Source organism: Dipteris shenzhenensis, chromosome 20 (genome assembly GCF_047967505.1).
Source record: "Dipteris shenzhenensis isolate YYH24624 ecotype China chromosome 20, Dip_SZ_1.0, whole genome shotgun sequence".
NCBI classification, from domain to species: domain Eukaryota; kingdom Viridiplantae; phylum Streptophyta; class Polypodiopsida; order Gleicheniales; family Dipteridaceae; genus Dipteris; species Dipteris shenzhenensis.
The window spans coordinates 46,959,396-46,979,910 of NC_141615.1; the positions used below are offsets into that span (position 1 = coordinate 46,959,396).

General features: G+C 41.7%; 1 protein-coding gene across 1 annotated transcript in view; it reads left to right on the forward strand.

Moving 5' to 3' along the window:
- Positions 1-18,080, forward strand: part of LOC147889756 (FAD/NAD(P)-binding oxidoreductase family protein) — a 62,760-nt gene extending 44,680 nt beyond the window's left edge. The window contains exons 8-9 of the mRNA XM_087391309.1: positions 17,433-17,631; positions 17,821-18,080. Of these exons, the coding sequence (XP_087247435.1) occupies positions 17,433-17,591 (159 nt within the window). The 3' untranslated portion in view covers positions 17,592-17,631; positions 17,821-18,080. The remainder of the gene's footprint in view (positions 1-17,432; positions 17,632-17,820) is intronic.
- The last annotated feature ends 2,435 nt before the right edge of the window (positions 18,081-20,515 follow it).

Consider the following 20,515-nt stretch of genomic DNA (forward strand, 5'->3'; position numbering starts at 1 on the left):
TTGGCCAACTCATGAATTAGAGTTGTATGCTATTGTCCATGCTTTGAAAACATGGAGACATTATTTGTATGGATCAGAGTTTTATGTGGATGTTGATCATGATACTCTGAAACATTTTTGTAAACAACCTGACTTGAGAGGCCGCTAAGCTAGGTGGGCAGAACTCATGCAGGAGTTTAATTTGACGATTCGGTACCGAAGAGGAAAAGATAATAAAGTTGCTGATGCTTTGTCATGCATTATGCATAACATGAGTTTCATGGTGTTAGAGAGTGCTCTAATGGCCGAGATTAGAGAAACTCAAAAGATGGACGAGTTCGTCCAGAGTCTATGGCCTAAGGCTCGTGTTCAAACCCGGGGAAAAGGATGACCTAGCATCCAAAAAAGACCAAACTTATGCAAGTATGGCATAAGGGATGGTATGCTGAAAAGAAATGGCAAGGTAGTAGTACCTAATCAGAATGATCTCAGGCAGAGTCATTCAGCAATGCCATGATAGCCCCTGTGCGGGACATTCAGGAGTCGAGAAGACATATGATCTCGTGAAGCGAGATTTCTTTTGGCCAAAGATGAAAAAGCATATTCATGAATATGTGACACGTTTTTCATGTCAGGTAAGTAAGGCAGAGCGGGTGAAGCCACCCGGACTTTTACAACCCTTGGAGATACCACTAAGTAAGTGGGAGAGCATTTCCATGGACTTTATTGTAGGGCTGCCTACGACACAAGGTGGATATGATTCTATCCTTGTGGTGGTTGATCGTCTTATCAAGATGGCTCACTTCATTCCAATTAGAGAATCTGTTAGTGCCCCGCAAGTGGCGGATTTGTTTATTAGACATATATTTCGTCTGCATGGATTACCCAAATCCATAGTGTCAGACAGAGATGTCAAATTTACCGGTCATTTTTGGACTACGGTATTTGAAATACTAAGGATTGAGTTGGGAATGAGTAGTGAGGATCATCCAGAAATGGATGGTCAGAAGAAAGAATCAACCAAATTTTAGAGGACATGCTTAGAGCATATGTGTCATTCAGGCAACATACATGAGACAAGTGGTTGCCATTGTTAGAGTTTGCCTACAATGATAGAAAACATTCCTCTACAGGGTTCAGTGCGTTTGAACTGAACTATGGTTATAGGCTAGCGAATCCAACAATAGTTGGAATACCTCAGAATGTGCCTAGTGCCGCGAACTTTGTGGTTCAGATGCGGGAGATGCTAGCACTTGCGAGAGCTAACATCCGCCAAGCTATGGATAGAGCCAAGGCGTATGCGGATGAAAATCGATCCGCTAGAGAATTTAAGGAAGGAGAAAAAGTTTTTCTCTGAGTTCCTTCGCACTCTAAGTCTTTGACTGCAGGAGAGTATGCGGAAAGATCGGTGGGCATTTTCCCTTAGATGACCGACTTTTGTAATATTTTATGTGCGTAAATAAAATGGTCAAGGGAAGTAACTGCCAAGGTCCTAGGTGAGGGTGTATCGGCATCGACTAGGTGGTTCTGAGTGCTCAAGCCTAGGTGCACCTAAATGTGTGAGAATGCCAAGGGGCAAATGTTTTTATTGTGCCCCAAGAGAGGGGTAAATGGTGTATCAAGCTAAAGGTCTAAAATGATGACATGTGGCCAAAGGAAACCATCTAGGGAATTGTGGGCTTGTGGATAGGCATGAAGGAATGTAATTACATATCTTTGTGTGGAGGCATGCAATCCATGAGAGTGGCTGGGAGGAAAATTACGATGCCATCGCCTGTGATTTTGCCTTGTCCGTGAATCGACGAATCCAAGAGAGTAGTAAATAGAGCGTATCAGCAGCCCTACAATAAAGTCTATGGAAATGCTCTCCCACTTGCTTAGTGGTATGTTCAAGGGTTGTAAAAGTCAGGGTGGCTTCACCCGCTCTGCCTTACTTACCTAACACGAAAAACAACGTGTCACATATTCATGAATATGCTTTTTCATCTTTGGCCAAAAGAAATCTCGCTTCACGAGATCATGTCTTCTCGACTCCTGGATATCCCGCACATGGGCTATCATGGCATTGTCGAATGACTCTCTGCCTGAGATCATTTTGATTAGGTACTACTACCTTGCCATTTCTTTTCAGCATACCATCCCTTATGGCATATCTTGCATAAGTTTGGCCTCTTCTGGATGCCAGGTCATCCTTTTCCCCTGGCTTGAACACATGAGTCTTAGGCTAAAGGCTCTGGACGAACTCGTCCTCCTTTTGAGTTTCTCTAATCTCGGTCATTAGAGCACTCTCTAACACCGTGAAACTCATGTTATGTATAATGCGTGACAACGCATCAGCAACTTTATTATCCTTCCCTCTTCGGTACCGAATCGTGAAATTAAACTCCTGCATGAGTTCTGCCCACCTAGCTTGGCGGCCTCTCAAGTCAGGTTGTTTACAAAAATGTTTTAGAGTATCATGATCAACATCCACATAAAACTCTCATTCATATAAATAATGTCTCCATGTTTTCAAAGCATGGACAACAGCATACAACTCTAATTCATGAGTTGGCCAATTTCGTTGAGAGGGAGAAAGCTTCTTGCTTTCAAAGGCTACTGGCCTTCCCTCTTGAAGGAGAACTGCTCCTACCACAATGCCACTTGCATCGGTTTCAAGGAAAAATGGTTTCTGGGAATCAACTATTTTTAATACCGGTCCTAAGACCACAGCTTGTTTTATGGTGTTAAAACTTTCCTGTTGATTCTGTCCCCATATAAAAGATACTTTGTCTGAGGTCAGATCAGTCAATGGCGATACTATTTCGGAATATCCTTTGATATGCCTTCGATAAAATTGGACAAATCCCAAGAATGATCGCAAAGCGGTCAGACTTTGAGGGATTGGCCAAGTCAGTATCGCAGCCACTTTCTTTGGATCCATTTATACCCCCTCAGGAGTAATTATGAATCCTAAATCTTCAAGTCTTACCATACACAGTATAGTTTTCTTTTTATTTACATAAAGACTGGCTTTCCTCAAAGTACTGAACACTATTCTTAAGTGTTCATAATGCTCAATAATACTCTTACTGAATACAAGAATATCATCAATAAAGTATACTACAAACTTTCCGATATACGGACGTAGTAAATCATTCATAAGCATGACGAAGGAAGCTGGAGCATTGGTAAGTCCAAAGGGTATTACCAAAAACTCATAATGTCCAAACCTGCTTCTAAAAGCGGTTTTATGCACATCCTCGGCTCTAATATGGATCTGATGGTAGCCACACTTAAGATCTATCTTACTGAAAATTACGGCCCCATGTAATGCATCTAGCAAATCATCGATCCGAGCCATCGGATACCTATGCTTACTAGTGATATTATTCAATGCTCTGTAATCTATACAGAGATGAAAAGTATCATCTTTCTTCTTCTTTAATATCACTGGCGAAGCAAAAGGTGAAAAACTTGGTTGAATTTGTCCCAACTTGAGGTATTCTTCCAGTTGTCTTCGCACCTCCGCCTCTTCAGTAAAACTCAACCTATAGGGAGGTCTATTTACAGGTTCTGCTCCCGAGATTAGTTCAATCTTATGCTGAACATTCCGCTCTAGAGGTAACCCATAAGGTAGTGATGGGAACAAAGAGCGGAAGCAAGAGGGAGAGAGAGAGTGGAAGGAGAGAGCACAAGTTTTGTGGGAAGCAAAAATTCTATTGTGTGACTTCCCTTATTGCCTTTTATACAAAGAATAGATAAGGTGATGACGTGGCAGTATAAGTACCACTTATACAAGGAATAGCACATTGTGCCTTTATCCCCAACAATCTCCCACTTAAAGGCAATGTGCCCAAAAAGGAGGAAGAAGTGTACATAAAAACATATACACAAAATACAAGAGAATCTCAACATGAGAAACTCAGCCAACACCCATCTGTACTTTGCAATGTGCAAAGCGTTGCGGGTTAAGACTCTTGGTCAAAAGATCTGCAGGATTGTCATGAGTGTGCACTTTGACAAGCCGAATGCGCTTATCCTCAAGTACCTGTCTGATAAAATGATATTTCACCTCAATGTGTTTCGTTTTGGCATGAAACACAGGATTCCGTGCTAAGCACTCTGACTATCACAATGCAAAATAGGAACCTCTCCTGATAAACCAATATCTCCCACTAGATGAGATAACCATATGGATTCTTTGCACGCCTCTGTGGCTGCAACATACTCTGCCTCTGTGGTAGATAAAGCAATGCATTTTTGCAGCCGAGAGATCCATGAAATAGCACACCACCTAAGGTGAAAACATATCCTGTAGTAGACTTTCTTTGGTCTACACATCCTGCAAAATCTGAGTCTGTGAACCCATGAAGAACCAAGTCTTTCTTCCCAAAGCAAATGCACACATGCATTATGCCCTTAAGATATCTCATGATACCTTTCACGGCTTCCCAATGCTTCTTGCCAGGTGTTGCCATGTATCTACTGACAACTCCCACTGCAAAGGCAATATCTGGACGTGTAGCCACCATTGCATACATGAGACTACCAACCGCGGATGCATAAGGAGTCTTGGCCATTTCAGCCCTCTCATCATCTGACTGTGGGCTGTCTTTTTGACTGAGTTTCACATATGGAGGTAATGGAGTATTAAGAATCTTTCCTCCCTCCATATTGAAACGCTGCAAAACCTTGCCAATGTATTCCTTCTGAGACAAATAGAGCAATTTCTGATTTCTGTCCCGTATGATACGCATCCCTAAGATGTGATTTGCATCACCAAGATCCTTCATATCAAAGGTCTTATGCAATCCCATTTTCAGTGCATCAATCTCATACCGAGATTTGCTTGCAATAAGCATGTCATCAACATAAATGATGAGCAAAATAAGGCTACCATCCTTTGCTTTCTTGGTATAGAGACAGTGATCAACATCACTTCTCCTAAACCCCTGAGATTGCATGAAAGTATGGAATTTGAAGTACCACTCCCTTGGAGCTTGCTTCAACCCATATAAGCTCTTTTTCAGCTTGCATACCAACTTTTCTTTGCCTTCACTGACAAACCCTTCTGGCTGTACCATAAAAATTTCCTCATGAAGATCACCATGAAGAAACGCAGTTTTGACATCCATCTGACACAAGTCCATGTCCTCATGTGCAACCAATGCCAAAACAGCCCTCAATGTTGTCATTTTCACCACAGGGGAAAAGATTTCATCAAAGTCAATGCCCTTCTGTTGCTTGAACCCCTTGGCAACCAATCTTGCCTTGTATTTGTTCTTAGCATTAGGAGTGACCTTGATCTTATAGACCCATTTGCATGGTAAGGCATTCTTTCCAGTTGGTAGTTTCACCAAATCCCATGTCTTATCTTTGATAAGAGAATCCATTTCTGAATGCATGGCCTTCTCCCACTTTCTCTTATCATGCCTTCTCATTGCTTCCTGATAGCATGAAGGCTCACCACAATCTGTCAACATGACAAAATCAGCCACATAGTTCTGTCCTGGAACAAACCTATCAGGAGGTTTGGATACTCTGGTGGATCTCCTTACCCAAACATCTTGATTGGCTGGCTGTTCAGCCTGCATATCAGCCATATTATGTGGTTGTACCACCTCTTCTGGTTGTGCTACATCACCAAGGTGTGGCTCTATCTGTGGCATATCAAAGGCAATTTGATTAGGCTGATTCTCAGCCTCTATTCCCTGTGCATTAGGGACATTTGCAGCAGCACCTTGCTGCGTATTATTGGGCATATTTTGCTGTCTATTCACAATGATTTCTTCAAAGACAACCTTCTTATTTTCTGATTTTTGTGAGGGCTGCCTGTGCATGCTTTCCTTATGAAAAATCACGTCATTGCTGCGTATAATCTTCCTTCCAACGGGATCCCACAATCTATACCCCATTTCACCACTATCACCATATCCAATAAAGATGCATCTGTTTGACATTGGTTGGAGTTTGTTGCGCTGATCTTTTCGTACGTGCACATACGCATCACAGCCAAACACTCTCAAGTGTTTATATGAGGGTGGCTTGCCATACCACTGTTCCTCAGGTACTTTACCATCCAACCGCTTATTTGGTGACCTATTGATGACATGAATGGCTGTTCGAACAGCCTCTGCCCAAAAACCATAGGGTAAGGCAGCATGAGACAGCATACTACGGACTCTATCTTGAATAGTCCGATTTGTTCGCTCTGCAACTCCATTCTGTTGAGGATTATGAGGGCTTGTGAATTCCCTCTTTATCCCCTTTTTGTCACAAAATTCCTGAAATATTTTGGAGACATATTCTTCTCCATTATCAGAGCGTAAGCATTTCAACTTCTTGCTTGTCTGATTTTCAACCAAGGCAACAAACTTTTGAAATGCATTAAAAACTTCATCCTTCCTCTTGATGAAATAGACCCACACTTTCCTTGTGGCATCATCTATAAATGTAACAAAGTATTCATGACCACCCATAGACAACTGAGGCATTTGACATACATCACTATGTACCAAATCTAAGGGTGTCAAAATTTGTTGCAATGTCACTTTATGTGGTGACTGTGTATGCTTACCAAAAATGCAATGCTCACAATGCTTAAATTCTGAAAATTTTTCAGAGACGGTAAATAACCCAATTGAGACAGTGCTTGCATTCCTTTAACACTCATGTGTCCTAACCGGCCATGCCACAATGAAACCTTTGGCACCTCAGTTACGGCAACCACATGATTCTTTACATCAGAAACATGCAAAGCATACAAAGTATCACACTTATACCCCTTTGCAATGACTCTGGCTCCCTTGGTTATCTTCCACCTACTATCACCAAACACAATGTAGTAGCCTTGATCATCCAATTGACCAGTACTAACCAAGTTCTTTTTAAGCTTTGGCACATGCCTAACATCATGTAGCATAAAATGTTTGCCATCAACAAATACAAGTTTCACATCTCCAATCCCTTCAATAGAGCATGCATAATTGTTTCCAAGATGCACAACACCCTGTGAACCACCATTATATGAGCAAAACCACTCCGTGTGTGGTGTCACATGGAAAGAAGCACCCGAATCAATGATCCAAGTGGTCATATCACTATCATCATCAGTGATCAAAGCATGTGCATCAAGTGATGAAACAAAAAGAATGTCATCCTCACTCTCATGAGTGACTGCATTTATCTCTTCAAACTTCACACCACTGTTACTGCTCTCTGCATGTTGCTTGCCTTTATCATTTTTGGCATCCTGATTGTTGTTGCTGCCCTTCTTTTGCTCCTTTTTCAACTTAAAGCAATCTTTCTTCATGTGTCCCTTCTTTCCACAATGAAAGCACTCAATGTCCTTCTTAGGACGTGACTTACTGCGGGATTTGTTCCTTTGGCTGTCATTACCTCTATGCTGAGGTCTTCCCCTTGTGTTAAGGGCAGTGGAAGACTTACTTGAAGCATTATTCTTCCTATTCATCTCCTTCATGAGGAGCTGGCTCTCAACATCTGCATACACAAGAATAGGATTTGAATTGCTCAAAGCTGTCCTGAAAATATCCCAACTCTCAGGAAGAGTACAAAGCAAGAAAGTTGCTTTAAATTCATCATCAATGTTAAATTTCTGATTTGCTAACTGCTTGATGATAGAGTTAAACTCATTTAGGTGCACACTCATAGTCATGCCCTCCTTCATCCTGAGATCCATGAGCTTCTTGAGCCAATAAACCTTGCTTGCTGCACTTTGTTGAGCATACAAATCTTCCAACCTTCTCCACATATCCCATGCAGTGTCCTCATTCTCAACATTGAACAAGAGCACATCTGAAATAGAAAGCATAATTGTGGAACGTGCCAATTCATCAACACTTTCCCAATCATCATCAGACATTATTTTTGGCTTCACCCCCTTTTCCTTGATAGGACGGGCTTGGTGCTTTTGAAGAAGCACATTGTAGCACTGCTTTTGCCAAATGGCAAAGTTGTGTGCTCCTTCTAACTTCTTGATGTTAAGAAGTGAACCACCTTCACTCCCACTTGAAGCCATGTCTGAGCAAATAAAAAACAGCAAAAGCCAAATAAAATAGCAACCAAAATTTGTTCTCTACAGGAGAGAACTTGCAGCCAATATACCTTCCACCTTTGAATGCATAAATAGTCCCAAAACTGTAATAAATTTCCTGCACCACTATGACTCCAAAACTGAGTCAAATATGCCTGCAAGACTGAGTGCAACTCACTCAAAAATCTGTCCCAACTTGTGACAGAGATAGAGGCATCCAAAACTCAGAGAAACTGTCCCAAAATGACAATCAAAACAGTCATAAAACTGCAGCAAACAGTATTCTTGTTTTTCTCAACATAAAAGCATCCAAATTGACATCCAAGATACTATTCCAGTGTCACAAAGAGTTGCTGAGCACTTGTGCACCAAAAGCCCCAATTTTTGAGGTCAAAAGTCAAACTTTGACCACCACAAATGTGCACAATCCAAGCATAAAGCAAATCAGCACCACTTTTGCAACAATGTCAATGCATCCAAGTGCTCCAAGCACTGTTTCACAAAGGCATAACCTCTGGGATCGAGCTCGAGGAATATTCTTGGAATATTTTTAAATTCTTTGAGATTCCCCCTTCCAATGTGTCCCAAACAGAAAATTTCTTGCTTCAATGTGCAAGAGCAAGCCTTCCAATGCATAAAATTGCAAAAGCCCCAAATTTCTCTGCCTTATCCACTGCCACGTGTCACTTTTTGACAGGCTGAACCCTAAAAGTGATGATATCTCAGCACCACGAAGGCGAAAGTCAACCAAACTTGGCAGACAGTGTCCCTTCAAGTAGGCGACCACTTTTATGATGTCAAAACAGCAGTAAAATGTGCGAAATCCACAAATCTGCAACTTGCCCTGTGGCTGGAAACTGAGAATCAGCAAGAGCTTCGCAACGGTCAAGCAGAATCCAACCAAACTTGGCAGGATTCCTCTCCAGGAGTAGGCGACCACTTTTAGTGCAAAAGATTGGAGAAAAAACCCCATAAAGATAGGTGAAATTCAACTCCTGTGTGGCTGAAAGGTGTCGCCCTGCTTAAACTGCACCGGATCTAATGTAAAGTACTACAAATGAAGTTGCCCTTCTGTAGGAGGTGTAGCAATACCAAGAGCTCCAACTGGAAAGTGTCCTTGACCACTTTCTCGCTGTATTTCGCTTGCTACAGCCCAAAAACCAGTCAAAAATGCTGAAAAACAGCAAGTACACTCACCCAAAAGGTGTCTCCAGCTAGGAGCACGAGAATAGAAGTGATTCCCGCGATGAAACTCCACGAAACAGCTGGGGGCAGCGAGGGAGAGAGGCTGGACTGCGTGGGCAGCAAGAACAAGTGACTTCCCGCAATGGAAAGGTCACACCGTGCAAGGGGAGGCTAGGGAACGAGGAGGAGCTGGTGGGTAACCTGGCTCTGATACCAATTGATGGGAACAAAGAGCGGAAGCAAGAGAGAGAGAGAGAGTGGAAGGAGAGAGCACAAGTTTTGTGGGAAGCAAAAAGTCTATTGTGTGACTTCCCTTATTGCCTTGTATACAAAGAATAGATAAGGTGATGACGTGGCAGTATAAGTACCACTTATACAAGGAATAGCACATTGTGCCTTTATCCCCAACAGGTAGCTCATCCCTAAAACAATCAGAGAACTCCTCTGTTATTTGATCAGCCAGCTTGGCCATCTCTCCATTTTGAGCAACATCAGTGCTAGCCGAAGACTCATCAATTGGCTCTACCGATGCCGTACAAAGAAACAAAAACTCTTCTTGAGCTTTTCAGATTTCCATCACGGAAATCAACGGTCCTTGAGGTATATCCCTCTCACCTCATAAGACATACAGCACATCATTCATCTTGAATTGATAAATGTGCTTTTTTCAATCTATGGCTGGATTCTTCCTAGAATGCCAAGCCTTACCCAGGGCTATGTCTGCATGAGCAGGCTTAGTCATTTCAAAATCAAGCTTCTCAGCATAGTCCTGAATTCGAAGCTCCAACTGGGTAACCCTTTGGTCCCATACTTCAGTTGAACTTCCATCTGCCAATGCATAGTCAGATGGGCTGGTTTTTAGTTTCAGCCTCTTTACGAGCTTGGAGCTAATTACATTGTGTGTTGACGCTGAGTCAAACAACACAATGACCTGATGATTAGCTACTTGCCCTTTCATCTTAATTAACTTCGTATCACTAAAGGCTGTATACCCCGTTGCTGCGGGCTTTGACAGGATGTTATCAGGTGCTCTAGTTACTAACTTGGCAACAGACACACATAACAAAAAAGGTACTGACCTTTGAGAAGATCACGCTAGTTGAAGCTGCATCTGTTCTGCTCTGGGACTTCCCTCCATTTCCACGTCGCATTCTGAGACCATCATCTCAGCCATCCGACGATCTTTGTTCTGTGGACAATCTTTGCACTGATGAGGCTGAAGGCAACCAAAACACAAGCCTTCTCTCCTCGCTTTTTTCCTTTGCTCTGGGATTAAAGAGGACTTCGACCAAGCCCGGGCTGCCATTGGACTTTTCTTTTCATTCCAATGGTGGTACTTGATTTTGGAGTCTCAAGTGGTTTCGCCTGCTTAGCTTGACCACTAGACTGTGAGGCCAATATGCTATGTACACGAAGGGAAAGTCTACAAATCTACTGCGGATACTTCTGAACTGTACCAATCTCTGTCAATGCATAAAAATCAGCCAAATATTGCTCTAGGATGAGCAAGAAAACAAAAGTGGTGACCATAAACTCTTAAACTGCTCCCATATGGTGGATCTATGCGGGGATCTCTTATGTAGCGCAACCAAGTATGGGCATAATCTTACATATGCATGCAGGCAAAGATGATATGCTCCTCATCAAGTATGGGATAGAAGCAGAAGGAATCTTCTAGCATTGTAATCCACTCCTCCAACTCATTAGGAATTATAGTGTCCCATTTAAACTTGTGCACTGTGAGTTTTGTCATCAACATATTTCACGACAAATTGTGTGTCTGGCCAACTCCATGGCCTCATAACTCATCTTGCCTCATTCTTCTTAAACCCAGTTTTCTTCAGGTACCCATACTGAGTCCCAACCTGCACAAACCCACTTGGTCTGTTCCCTTTTGCATCTTCATAGTTCAGGGCTATGGCAATTGCTCCATCTAGCGTGTTCGCATACTTAGCCCAAACTTCCATCTTTATCCGATCATTCAATCCAAAGATAAAATCTTTTACTTGGATTGAATGAGGTAGGGGTTCATCAACCTTCATTACACTCTCTCTAAACTTATCAGTGTATTCTGCCACTGATAAATTTCTCTGACGAAGGTTTCGGTACTGATCCCAAGCTCGGGATGCTTCATCAGGAGGTAGGAAGTGTTTTCTAAATTTCTTTTTAAACCCCTCCCAGGGAGTGGATGCTACTCCATCTTTCTGCTATTTTATCCAGCACCTATCTGCTGCCTCATTAAACATATGGGTGGCCTCGCGGATTTTCTTCATATCATTCCTGATTTCACAAATGGCGAATGCCTCGTCCCATTTGTGTAACCAGGTGTCAATGATATCGGAAATCACGAGATGGTCTAGCAAACATACTATGCACCATTTTTCTGAGTTCAGACTGCCCCACATTTGTTTGTAACTGCTGTGCCAAAATCTGTTGCAAGGCATCCTCTAACATTGCAATTTTGCCAGACAGTGTATGACCTGCTGGGCGCGACACCTGCGGGGTCGGCCGGACTCCCAACTCTACGGGATCCATCATGGAAGCTTCTTCTACTTCCATTTAGGTCAATGGGTGTTTTTTTTTTTTTTAAATAAATAATAAATAAAACACCGCTTAAAACTGTAATTACAAATCGAAAGTCCAACTTCCAACTTTACAGCTGTAAACTTCAAATACTCGAGACAACAGCTATCCCAACATATACCAAGCTGCAAACCACGAATACTTTTCCCTATGCTAGGGAAATAACTGCAAATTTTAAACTGACTGCAAATACCAAAAACTGTAACCTGAAAAAAACTTAAAATTTTCAGAACTTTAAAAAACTCGATAGATAGCCCCTTGATCAGATTGCTCTTTCAATTTCAGTCAACGGAGATCTCCCTGCAGGTACTTCGAACAATAGATGGATCCTAACGAGAAGCCAGGTCCTCACACCAAGGTCACGACCTCCGTAGCCAGCCGTGACCAACCAAGGAACAACAAACCAGAAGAACCAACTCTCTTTGTAACCACCGACTAGGTGACCTCTCTATTGGGTTCAATATGAATTTCGTCTGTCAACTTCAGCCAAGAAATCCCGCGCCTCATAACCACCTCAAAAATTAACGTGATTGTTTACCACGTTTGCAGGTCTTTCACCTAGCATCGCTTATCGTGTCGAAGGACCTCCACGTAACGTAAGTATCATGAGCCACAGTTCCTTGGCCCTAAGCTAACCGTAAACCAGCGGGTGTCTAAAACTTTCGTCTGCCTTCTGTCACTTGGCTACGTGAACCCTACGCTCCTGCGACAACTCGTCCCTTCCCGCGATGTCATGGAGTCCTAAAGGTAACCACCCGTTCTGCTTGCATGATGCCAGATTATAAGCCTGCAGCCGTATGCGCTCCTACTCTCCTGCAACGGTGATGTCGTTCGAGACCCCACAGTTGCGCCATCACCTGCAGTAGCTGCACTGCTCCTAATACGTAACGCAAATCTGAAGGGCCAGATTTCCAACTCCTGGCAATTCTACTTGTTACCCTTTCGTACGCAACTCGTTCATCCACGCTACCCAGATATTCTGAGCTTTGATACCAAATGAAATATTACGAACTGATTTCTGCCTTCCTTTCGTGGAATCACGGGCACCGGCACTTGGTTTCTCCTCCCAGCCAACCTCGTTGGTAGCAAGCTCACGGATAGATCTAATTACGTAAAAGCTCATGCTTGCTTATTCCCAACGAGTCCCAAAACTCCCTAGATGAATCTAGTATGCCACATGTCACAATTGTAGGGTCCTTCCTTAATGCATTATTTACCCCTCTCTTGGGATGTCTTTAAAACATTTGCCCCTAGGCACATTTAATGCATTAAAGTCCCGTAGCCTTAGATCCACCTAGTCTAGTGCCATGTCACCCTCACCAAGGACCTTGACCTTTATTCCTTTTTGATCATTTACATGAAGCCCAAACAAATATAATACAAACATTGATCCTTTAAAGGAAAATGCCGACTGACCCTTCCGAGGTCATGTTACCTCGACTTGAGCATAACAGGCAATAGAAGTGGAATAATCATCATCACCAGTGACAAATTCCTAGAGTCCCTTGGCGACCAAAAGATTTCTAACCATGAAGCTCCAAAGAGAATACTTGGTGTAATCCAACTTATCCTCCTGGGCAAGCACACTAAAAACATCATGTGGTATCTGGGCAGTTGTAGTTTGAATGAAGAGATTTTGGACTACTTTTTTATTAGCCTTCTCCTTTAGTGGTAGCCTTCATCATGGCTAAGTCTGCCCTTCACCTCCGAAGTGCCAACAGAAACTCAGTACAAAGACTTTGTATAAATGGATGCTCAAGTATGTGTGGGTGTATGGATTTGTATATGTGAGAGCATATTTTTATACTATGGTCTACACCCACTGTTGGGTGCTGATGACGTCAATGGGGATGTCATAGTAGCTAGTCCCTGCTATGTGTGATGGAGTTTACGGTTTTCAACCTCATGAGTGACTATCATGAGATTGAAACTGCACTATGTTGTGTAAAATGTGTCTCCGAGTCAAGGAGAGATCCTAGAAATAGGCCTGCCCTGGAAAACCTGTAGGAGTGGTCGCCCAGCTCTAGACAACAAACTGAAGACTTTCTGTGAGGTCTTCGTCATAGAAGTGTAGCGAGGCAAGAAGCAACCTGCTTTGATACCAAATGTGAAAAAAATGGAAGCGGGAGCGCAAGGGGAGAAGGAACATGCAAGCTGTATTGAGATTGCAGCAGCACGCAATGAGAAACCACACTAGGCTGGAAGCCCACCAGAGCTCATCATTCGGAGAATTTTTGGATTTCTGCTGATCTATAGAAAGCCTTTTCGAAGAGGCTATAGAAATCCCACGGGAATTTTAAAAATACTATTTTCTTTTGGCTTTTAATCCATGAAGGGATTCTTGTGAATCGGTGGAGGTCGAGGTTCAGGGCAGATTCCACATGTTCTCATTGCCTCTCTATTGATGAGTCTATTCAGTATTGCCTATGGGATTGTAGACATGCAAGAATCATTTGGAAGGGGATCGCTAGACTATTGAGCACCGTTACGCCTTCCTCTTCTTCACGACCTAGGGCTCTCTCGGTAGCTCTCTCTCTCTTGGGGCCTCAGGTGTTCTACGAGAGACATGACTCTTCTTGGGCTCTTTTGATTTGATAGCATTTGGTTAAGTCATGTTCTCTGGATGAGGTTCCTGGCTCTTTGTATAGACGTGGGCATGCATCTATGGATACTTCGTGGGAGATTCTGGCGAGCATATCAGAGTGACATATTTGGAGATCCAGATGTACAGAGGCTTTGGATGGTTCCTAGGTCCACCCTACACACACATTAGCTAGTAACTGGATGAACGAAGTACATAATTTGGTAGCCATTTGGGGGACTATGCAGGGGTCTTCACGAGCAGCCTCTACCAAGAGAAATGTTTTCTCGAGGGAGTGGAGCAGCTCCCCATTCTTCTCGAAAGCCCCTACAAGGTTGAGCTGGCACTATCAGCCTCAACCTTGGTTATTTTGTGGCCTTTGTTATAGGAGCTTGATTTTGCCATTTGGTTTTATTTTATCATGCCTCGCATGATGTAGTTCTCCACTAAGCTTTGCTCTCCAAGGTTCTTTCATACTTAAGAGATCTCTTTTTTAGCATTTAAAAAAAAAAGAAACTACACTAGGTAGTCATTTTTTGGCTAAAATCGCTTACAAACTCCCTTCTTTCCTTTGTTCTTGTGCCTATACAAATTCTAATTTGTAAGATTGGACATACTCTAGTTTGATCAAGGTATATACTAGATAGTCATGGAGACAAAACCCTATGATGGGCCCTAACTAGGGTCAAAACATGTTTGGTGACTAACTCAACCACTAATTGTGCTTAGGGGGAATAAACATTATAAAGGGAAAAAGTGCCCCTAGTCGTATCTTGATCTTTACCAATCAAAATCATTTCTCTAAAGCAGGTGAAGTTCTCCTTTGGAGGGACCTTCTGGTGCTTGTACCACATTGAAGGACATGCATCTTGTCAATTGTGTCGAGGGATAAGACACCATATATAGGACGGCATTATTAGAGCTACATACCACATATGGCTTGATGGTATACATATTAGAGCTATGCACCACACATGGTGTGACAATATGTAATGGGAGGAGAAATGGCCACAATCTTCAAACTTGTGTTTTTGCATGGGGGAGAGAAAAGCATGGTCGGTTTTTGTATTGAATTCCCTACGTTATGCCGTGGACATCATAAATTTCTCGAGTTTAGATGTAATCTCTTCCAATACAGGATGATGCCCCAAACATGCTAAGTGTAGAGTGCTCTCCCAAGCTAGGATGTACCTACTAAGAGTAGTAGCCACACCAAGTCCTTCCAAGATGAATGGAGAGGAATGGATGAAATAAAGGGATATGCAATCCATTATTAAAGGGAAGTACTATTAGACTTGCAGCCAACCCAATTTGGAATAGCTGACAAGCTACATGGCCAACTTTGTCTGACCTTAGAGTGGTCTTGCCACACAGCATTCCTCCTTGGTCGATTGCACTTGGCAGTCTTGCCATGGGTCACGTGTTTGCTATCATCAGGCCTTTGGCCTCAGATCTGGCAAATTGCATTCTTAGCATTGTGCTTGTGCCCACCTTCTAGTCTTCTTGGAAAGTTGCTCAACATAAATCAGCCCGGTCATCCCTAGTCGTATCCAGGACATGTTCGTTTACTTCTCCTCGTACAAAAATTAAGCAACTAAGGACTTATCGACAACCTAGAGAGTGGAGAATTGATACCAATACTGTTCAGATTATCTCTTTGAGTGAAGGTAACTCTTGGTATAAGCCAGGCATCCAGTGTCCTTTGTGTTTCTAAAGAAAGGCATCGTTCTACCTGGAGGTCAGCAATGGAGGCTTCGTTCATGTCCAGCCTGGTGCACCCTTGATGATATCGGGGATATCTACATTGCTTCAGTGTTGAGCAGTCCAGAGAGAACGTGAGGCACTACTATATATGCCCCTTATATATAGAGTGGCATCATTATACCGCAACTTAAGCAATGTGGGTTTCATCTCCTCCAGCTCTCTACGCCATTGGAGAACCATGATAAAGGGATTTCTAGATCCCTTTAGATGCTGAGCAGTCTAGAGACACGGTGAGGCACTAGCTGCCACCGTCACCATTATATATGGACAATGTTTGCCAAACCCTGGAGATCTTTGATCAGCTGAAGGCCAAGCTTCACATTAATGCCAAAATCATTCATTTCACGGAAGGTAGAGGTTTTTTGAGGTTTCAACTAGGAACCAGGTTATAGCATCAGTCTGTTTACCTCCAGATTCATTTATTCACCTCAGCCTATGGTTGGCTACTTTTCATGCAAACCCATCGGCTGTGCTTCATCTCTTTTTGGAGCATATTTCCCAGCCATCCACTTGCACTCGACATCATTGAGCACATTGCAGAGGGGGTCTTTGGACTTACCAACTGTCCAATGCCAGTTCAATCACTAATCCGAACCCTAAAGTCATCACAGTGACGATTACCATAGTATTCATTTGTGTTACCTTAGACTCGTATCTAAAAGACAGACCTACTACCAATCAGTCAGCCTGGTTGTCATGGGGTCTACCTGACCAATGTTCACTTTCGAACTCCTAAATCCCTTGACTAGGTGGTTCATCTTTACAGAAAAGATAGTCGGTATTCAACGGCTCCACCTAAGGCCCACAAGCCCCTATGATCATCAGTTTCCAGCCATTCCTACAAATCATCCTCCTCAGCACCAGCTGCTTTGGCAGTGGACAACCCGACAGTGCATCTAACTGATTTTTCCATTTTCGTTTTCATGCTTGGGTGGAGTTGTGCTTCCTGTCATTGCTCATCTGCTCTTTATTTTCTGGGAGAAAATACTTGTCACCTTATTACAAGAAAGTTGGAGAAATTTTAGTATTACAGAGGTGCTGCACCATTAGTTTTTTTAGTGTGGTACTGAAGTACTCGTTAAATTGCTGATATTATAATTCCCATTTCAATTCTCCTTTGTATATTTTATATGTTTACTGCTTGTTTAATTGACTGTATTAGATAATCACACCCAATTGTGTTAACAAGAACATTTTTCTTCATGAAAAAGGAAATCCATGTGTGCACTTTCCTTGTGTTGTTATGCCTTGAAGAAAATGACTGGAGCAACTGATGTTGATGCATAAGTATCTACGTTTTTGCAGATTTCTAAGTTTTGTACGGCTGAAGGGTCAAATCCTGAAGACTTTAATATTGGCTTGGACAAACAGTTTTCAAAGGTTAATGGGCATGACATTGGGCAGTTTCCTGGACAAGAATCCGTGCACAAATTACCAATTCCAGAATTGCTGACTGCAGCATAATCGTTTTCTCTCTCTCTCTCTCTCTCTCTCTCTCTCTCTCTCTCTCTCTCAGATTTGACATTATGTACTTTCACTTGCATTGTATTGTGTAGCACTTAGATGATATTCGACGATGCCTCTTCTTTGTGGCACGTTGATTTTGTGCTATCTTGTATGCAGAGTTCTTGATGTCCCATGGGCCCATTTTGGCCTTTAGTGGACAATAATACACTTTCTTTCTTTCTTTCTTTCTCCTTGGGAGCTGCCCTGTGCCCCCCTTGAAAGCTGGTTTTTGTTGTCCCATAGACCTGGTGGTCTCCTATGGACGTTAATAAACTTTCTTTCTTTCTTTCTTTCCTTCTCTGTGTCTGTTTGAGCTTCAGGATGTAATCTATGCTACTTTGGCACTACATGGAAGCATACGTATCTTTTATCTGTGTCTTTTCAATTTATGATTATCTGAAAATAAAGCATGTGTTCTTTGTACATACCATGATACTTTTACCACTAAATATAAGAACTAAGATCATGCACAAACCTATTGATTGTGTTGTTGTCATCTCTGCGATCTACAATTGTACAGCCAATTGCATACAGTGATTTGCATGTGGTTGACTAGGTCCAAGGTCTCTTATGTGAGCTCTAAGAACTATGCATGAAGACAGTCCGTGTACGGTGGTGGGGCTGCAAAAATGAGGATTGGGTGAAGGTTTGAGATTTGATTTTTAGTCTTCAGGGTCGCATGTTGAAGTGGTTCCAACATGAAAATCCTTTCTGCAGGTAAACTATATCAGGACTAATGGTAGTATCTAGAATGTTGGAAACTTTCTCCGGGTATTTTATTGCTTAATGTGGGGACCCAACATGCTCCCGTCTACCAAGTGCACTTAATTTATTTTTCATAATGGGCTTTACATCCGCGATGATGCATCTGTTTGTTTCGTTTTTGTGTTACTGCATGCAACATATTTTTCAGTCTATTTCAGAATGTTGGAGCCTTCAACATTGTCTTGTCACCTCTCATCTTATCCATCTAGCCCTTTTGAGTAAGAGTGCATCTTAAAATGCAAAACATTGTAGAGGTTTCTTCTCCATGATCTATATCAAAATTCCATTTAGTAGCATCTAAATACCATATACACTGTGGACCCTGAGTGTTGCATTGTCATAAATTAGATCCTTTGCCCTTAACCTAATTTTATAGAGGCCCATATGCAAACCTTTCCTTTTTCCGATTGTAGTAGTTTGATGGGTTAGCACCAAGATGGCGTACCAAGTCGCTACAAATTTTGTCAAAAATGAGTAGCAACCTTCATAAAAGTGGGAATCCCATCGAATCAATACAATATGATAAGGCTTTGAGGTTCATGTCTTGAAGTAAGTTACTTCTATCATGCATGATAAGTGTTCTTTTGTGGGGCATCCAATATTACAAGAGAAATGTGAATCTTCAAGTACTATTGCTTTTAATGGATCTTTGATTGTCATGTCTTCATGTATTGCTAGGGGTAGCCTTATTAAAGACATACATGGAGTTGTACATACTTTGTTAACTTGTTTCTATACAGAAGAGAGCTTATGTCAAATGATGACGAGGAATGTGTTGAGAACTCAATGTTGCCATTGATTCTCTCTAAGTTATATGTTTCCTATAATGATTTTTTAGTAAATATTTTTGTTTTCACAAAGTGTCTAAATTGCTAGGGGTAGCCTTATTAAAGATATACATAGAGCTATACATACTTTGTTAACTTGTCTCTATACGTAAGAGAGCTTATGTCAGATGATGACAAGGAATGTGTTAAGAACTCAACGTTGCTATTGATTCTCTCTAGGTTATACGTTTCCTATAATGATTTTTTTAGTAAATATTTTTGCTTTCACACAATGTCAACTACATAATGTTAAGTACAATATTAGAGTTATTAGAATCTGAAAGGCTACGTGTGTCTTTGAAATAATAGCAAAACATTTCATTTAACACAAGGAAATAATAGCCTTAGAAAGTATTGTAGATTTTAAGGGCAAATTCAAGGGAGGTTTGATAAATAACACTTTCTTGGTTCTAGTCAAGGTACACGTTTGTTCAACAAAATTGAATTGTAGTAATAGCTTTCTTGTATTCTCTAGCTTGTCAGATTTCTTCTCATCTCAAAGTTTGTTTGCTTTATTCAAATTTTGTTAAGTTTGCTTAAGCGCAAAATAATTTTTCATTGTATATCTTTAGGTTCCCACATGTTGATACTATGCTTGTTGCTTTTGTAGTTGAGAACTTTTGCTTGAAATGGTCTTCATTGCGATCGTAGCGTTCTCAATCAACACCAATAGTTTAAATTATATTTGTTATTAAATTGTCAATTGTTGTCTTGTAACTTCATCCCACATTATTGCCCTTCAAGAAAGTACTTGAAAGATACCCCAAGTGCAAATGCTCATCCATCATGTAGAGCATGAGAAACAAAATACCTTGAGTAGGCAAATTACCTACTCATTAAGAAGAGCTAGTAAAGTACGAAGTTTGAAGTTGAAAGTGCCATCTCAATCCTATGGTGGACTTCGAGAAGAAAGGGGAGCCACTCCACTTGTTGAGGGAAATAGTCCTAGTAGATGTCGTTCACGAAGGTCCTTGCATGCTCACTCAAATGGCTATCAAACTGTACAGTATCTATCTAAATATACTAGCCAATGCCTGTGAAGGGTGGACCTTGGAATCATCAAGAGCTTGTATGCATCTGGACGTTCAAAATATGCCATGTTGAAATGGGCGCTAAAATCTCCTAAAAGTATTTAGTGAGGCATGTGTAGGTCTATAAGTTGATTGGGGAACATCGTTTGGAGAGCATGACTCAACTAAATGCCATTAAACTAAAAGAGCCCAAGAAGAGTCATGTTTCTCATAAAAGACCTGAGGCCTCAATAGAGAAAGCCAAGCCAAGGAGTCCCAG